The sequence below is a fragment of the Hibiscus syriacus genome, unplaced genomic scaffold, assembly GCF_006381635.1.
Source record: "Hibiscus syriacus cultivar Baekdansim isolate YM2019G1 unplaced genomic scaffold, ASM638163v2 tig00117056_pilon, whole genome shotgun sequence".
NCBI classification, from domain to species: domain Eukaryota; kingdom Viridiplantae; phylum Streptophyta; class Magnoliopsida; order Malvales; family Malvaceae; genus Hibiscus; species Hibiscus syriacus.
Genome location: NW_024063539.1, coordinates 3,252,033 through 3,257,410, shown reverse-complemented (window position 1 = coordinate 3,257,410; position 5,378 = coordinate 3,252,033). Strand labels below are relative to the sequence as shown.

At 33.8% G+C, this 5,378-nt stretch overlaps 1 protein-coding gene across 2 annotated transcripts; it reads right to left on the bottom strand.

The window, feature by feature from the left end:
• Positions 1 to 2,379: 2,379 nt before the first annotated feature.
• LOC120198544 lies at positions 2,380 to 5,081 on the bottom strand. Of its 2 annotated transcripts, none has more exons than XM_039199856.1 (3): positions 4,816 to 5,081; positions 3,632 to 4,232; positions 2,380 to 2,811 (listed from the first exon to the last, which is right to left on the bottom strand). In XM_039199856.1, exons 2-3 carry the CDS (start codon positions 4,092 to 4,094, stop codon positions 2,762 to 2,764), a joined length of 513 nt encoding a protein of 170 aa, XP_039055787.1. In that variant the 5' UTR covers positions 4,095 to 4,232; positions 4,816 to 5,081; the 3' UTR covers positions 2,380 to 2,761. The 2 variants fall into 2 exon arrangements, with proteins under 2 accessions (XP_039055787.1, XP_039055786.1); XM_039199855.1 differs by having other exon boundaries at positions 3,632 to 4,197; positions 4,816 to 5,079.
• Between the last annotated feature and the right edge of the window lie 297 nt (positions 5,082 to 5,378).

The following is a 5,378-nucleotide window of genomic DNA, read 5'->3' as shown; positions in this document are numbered from 1 at the left end:
AATCATTTCTATTAATAAGTTTATAAGCTAGTTTAAAAATGAACACCTTGTTTTGCATCCTTAAATTCTTTTGGCCTTGTCCCCCATCTTTGATCGGTTTACAAAGGGTATCCCAGTTCAACAGATGAACTCCTTTCTGTTCATTTGTATGTCCCTATATAAAGTTTCTGGTAAGTCTTTCCAGTTCATCGCACGTTTCTTTAGGGATTAGAATTGACTGCATAGTGTATGCTGGAATTGAGTTGAGAACCGATTTAGCAAGTGTAATCCTTCCCGCCAAAGATAATGTCTTAGCCTTCCAACCTGAGTCTGTCTTTAACTTTCTGAATGATGCTGATATAAGTTCCTTTATTGATTCTGTTGTGTAAAAGTGTAACTCCCAAGTAATTTCCAAGATTGTAGACCTCTTTGATTCCAATCATGTTCATAATAGTGTCTCTGGTTTGAACATTAATATTGCTTGAATAAAAGATATTGGATTTCTGTAGATTGACTTTCTGGCCCAAACTGCTACAGAATTTTTGGAGCGTATTCTGAATTATCTCAATTTGGGAATTGTCTGCTTCTGCAAAGAGTATAAGGCCATCTGCAAAAAAGAGGTGAGAAATGTTAGGACCCTTTCTAGATAGTTTAATAGGTTGCCACTTACCTTGATCCACAGCTACTGCAATTTCTTGCGCTAGTCTTTCCATACAGATGACGAACAGGTAAGGCGAAAGGGATCACCCTGTCTAATTTAATAATTTAATCCTTGATCTATATTAAAAACAAACACATCAGCAGAACAGATGGAAAATAGTATGAGAGTTAGAGAAAGAATGAGGAACAAAGATATGCTATCTCAAACTGATATTACTACAGATCAAGCCCAGAAGACAATTGTCTTTCCTCTTTGTTTAATAGGTAAGCCCAGAAGACGGTTTAAAATATTTAGAAAAGAAAAGGAAATCAAATTATAAAAACTATTAAAAATGTATTATGAAATAAATGTGGACTACCATGTTAATTTCACCGAAAATTTAAAATTTTATTTGATATTTTTAAAACATAATTATTAAATTATTTTTAATATAGATCAAGGATTAAATTTATTACTTTTTAGATATTGAGAATCAAATTTTACTCAAAATAAAAATAAATGTAAAATCAATATAAAAACTATAAACGTTGAAAATTAACTTTCTTATTATATCCATTATTTATTATCGTTTTAAAAGTTGATTTATTTAAGATTTTCTTAATTAGATTAAATTGATATCTAGTTACACCATTTTAATATATATTACATTATGGCCATGGGAGACCCACTATTTGGGTGGTTAAAAATATGGGTAAAATTTTATCTTCTATTTTAAAATTTGGTCATTTTTTAATTAAATTGATACTAAATTAACTTATGATTCTAATTATATCAGAATTTTAATATATAGTGTATGTATATGTTTCCTATTTACATGTTGAAGACGAAAGACAGTTTGATGCGCAGGGATATGGTTGTTGATGGTCTCTGTGTACTGTATTTATGTTCTCCTTCTCGAGTTAGTGTTGAATGCTTTGGGAATAACGCAATAGAAGACGCTTTAGTAGCATTTGTTAGTAGAAACATAATTAATTTAGACAAGCACATTCGTATAGCTTGGAGGATAGGAAATTAAATTTATTTGTTGATTTATAGCAGCTTGCTGTTTCTTTAGATATAATACATACATTTTATTCAAAAAGAAAATAGGTTTTCTATTTACAAATAAAAGAAACCTAAATAGATGTTTATTGAATAAAAGCATATTCTTAACCAATGCAGGGTCGGGCCATATAAGGATCAGATGTAGACATATAATTCTCGGGTTAGAGTCTGAACGATAAAAAAATCCGACCCATCTCACCCAATTGTATTCCCTAATTTTTTTACTTTTGAATAATATGATGTTATTACAATAAAATATATGTTCAAAACACAATTCACATCAGTTGGCATATGGCAGGTTCATATCCTTGAACATGGAACATTAGCCCCAAGGGATGCCATGTTCAATTCCATCTTGGCACTTTCAGCTCCTTTTGCCTTAATCATAACATAGAACAGTAGCAAATCATTTGGTCATCTGCTGCCAAATTCGACAACTCTTGATCGATAAGGGAAAACTACAAACCTTGGAACAACAAACTATCCGACTGTGTTTCGCTACGCCGATGATTTTTATGAATCGATAATGTAATAGAAAGAAAGACTTATGTTATATACACAATACTCCCAATTACTCATTTATTATATTTACAGTAATACAACGAGAACATAATCTGCTTCAGTTTTTAGTATGTACATTGATATTTACAGCAAAGAATAGAATACACAACTTTCTCCATTTATTTCTAGCCAAATCTCCCAATAAATCTACCACACACACACAAATGAACATTAATCTACTTCATCTGAACAGCATACAAGGAAGACATATTGTCGGCTCCTTTTTCTTTGGTTCTCAAAGGAAACAGCAGAAAAGGACATGTATAGTCCGATATTCACACCATGTTGGTCCCCTCGCTGTTGTTTCCGCTGCTCATCGGTTGATATCCGTTCCGATTCTCTTCTAATTGCAACAACAAATCAATGAAGTAGGCTATTCGTCCGCCCCTCTGTCTCCTCATCTTTTTTTTTTTTTTAAATTACACTATCTACAACATCTTTGTACAATACTTATAAACACGACCAGATTCTTCCAGCAGATGGGCATTCATATGCAATATTCAACTGTGCATGATATCAGTTAGTCTGCAGGGAAGAAAGCCACTGTTCCACGTACTTTTTGCTTTCTGCAAATTGAACAACATAAAGAAAAGGATTTAGAACAATGCATATGCTTCAGCAAGATCCGTAAAGCTTACCGAAGACGACCATGATTGGAAACTTAAAGCACATGGCTCCCCAAATAAGTACACTCAGACAACAATTCAATAGCTAAGTATGCAGGGAATGGGAGATTAACAGAGCAACATGACAATCAGAAGAAAAAACAAGTTAAATGTCAAAATTTTCACAGTTCATTGTATATAAGAATTTCAATGGAACTTTTAACATTTAAATGCATAAATCTCACAACTAACCAAAAATCACTTTCCTCTTTGTTTTTAGGTCACTAATACTATTATACCATCAAAGTCACTGAGAAATGCCTTACAAGAAGATAATGTCAAACCTAGAACATTGTTAGTCTGCACATACTTTTCCTAATGCAACCTTGAAAATTTTGAACAATTAAAGCAATCCAACAACATCCACGGACAAGTTCAAAACATAAAAAAGTGCATCTAGATTCACATTGTTGAATATGCTCTATTTCTCAAATTCAGGAGCTAAAGTTAGTTTTAAGTAGCTGGTCTATGAGATGCCACATGCCGAGCTGTAGCTTAGCCTTTTCCTTGTTAATAAATACGCATCCCAAATAACATTTCAAAGGCTCATGAACGGGGAATAACACTATTTGGAGTTTACATAATTCAAATCCATGTTGTTTCCTATGATATCAAAGACTTGCAATCTAAACCTCATAGACTTGCTAAGCAATAAAGACGATGGAATTGAAAGTTAATGCAAATTCTTAACATTAAAATAAAGGTGAGAAATGGTTCTTACCAACAGAATAATTGTCAGGAAGGTTGACAATGGCACCGAGAATATTGTTCTTCGAATCTGCCACCAAATTATCCTGATTATGCCCATAACATGGAACCAACACTGCAAAACTGTTCTCCGAATCATCATCACTCTGGAATCCAGGTCCATGAGGCTCTAACCATCCAATGGAGTAATCAGAACCATCAGACTCAGAACCCGACACACACCCTCCGTCAGATGGCACAAGAACTACATCATATTCCCTATCGATCTTTCTTTCCTCCCGACTATGCCATTTCCTCTTAACTCTTCTTGACGAAGAAGCCATAGTAGCCCTCTTAATCCTAGGAAACTTCAGGTTATCTGATTCCCATAACCCTGAATCAGGTGAGGAACTTAAAGAGGACCCATTGGCAGTTCTAGGATCTTGATGTTTCCCACTCCATAACCACCATGAAAGATGAGTAAAGGCCAAAGCCATATGTTTAATTAACCGAAGCAACGATTTGTTTCAATCTTTTGGCACAAGCAAAAGTTTGTAATATGAAGCACAAATATAGCTAATATCCAATCCCCAGCGGAACCTGAACCAGAAGATATGCAATTTGATCAGAACTTTCTGCATTTGAAATAAATCCCATACTTAACAAACTGCAATCAACCCAGAATTATACGAAGGAATTAGATGCAGCAAAAACAAACAATCAAATAGAAACGTTTGAAATCATATATTTTCCTTGGCTTCATCTCAATGTGTACATCTTTCTGATAAACAAAATTTCCTTTAGAGACAACAAAAGTTTACAGCCTTGGACAATAAATTTAGACATAATCCAGAAGAATGAAAGATGCCAAGTAATACAGAGAGAGAGAGAGAGAGAGAGAGAGAGAGAGATTGTTTTCCTGCTAAAAACAGATTTCCAAATTTAGAAATAAAATAACAGTAAAACTAAAAAAAAAAACTCATCTTTCGATTCACATTTTCTCAATGAATTACAAACAGAATCTCAGAATGAACCATTTGAAGCCCCTAAAAAAAGGCGGACACGTTGAAGATAGAAGTTTCCTTCTTTGATGGATGCAAAGCGAAACAAAAAAGAGAAAGAACCCCCAAAGTTCATTCCTTGTGTTTCAATATTCGACTATAAAGAAAAAGACTTGTTGAAAACTTTAAGAACAAAAAAGATCAACAAACAAAGTACCTTAAAAGCTTCCCCACCGAAAAAGGCAAAAGACCCAAAATTTCAGATACGGTGATGAAATCGAAATCCCACCAGTTTTCTTTTTAATTCTGGTTGATCTCCCTTCCCTTGCAAGAATCAATTTTGTTTTTAAAACAGAAAGATAAGACAGACTCCATAAGAAGAGAGTTTCATTAGGAATACAGCGAATAATATTTTAACAGCTAATAATAATAATAATATCGTATAATATTTGCAATTATTAAGCAGTGATTTTCGCTCTCTGGTGAGGAGGGAGGGGAAGATTCTTTTGGATTGGTGGATATTAGTTGGATTGAAATGAAAACGGGTGTAGCGGATTAACGACATTTGATGGGGAATTTGGTTGCCAGGTCAGATATGAGGTGCGGTAGAAAGGGTGACGTGGCGGTGGATTTGACCAGAAAACTGAAATAATGAGAAACGTGTGCTTGTTGTTCAAGTAACCCTAACCAGCCTTCTTCCTCGGAATTTCCCGTTTCATTCATTTATTTGACATAATGTTCTAATTAAAATATTATTTAATTTTATACGTTTCTTTATAT

What these genes read in the sequence shown, in the direction of transcription:
- LOC120198544 (XM_039199856.1), bottom strand. Translation starts at nt 4,094, where the DNA reads ATGGCTTTGGCCTTTACTCATCTTTCATGGTGGTTATGGAGTGGGAAA. An exon ending in TCCTGACAATTATTCTGTTG is followed by an intron (nt 2,812 to 3,631) that starts GTAAGAACCATT and finishes TTCAATTTGCAG; the next exon opens with AAAGCAAAAAGTACGTGGAA.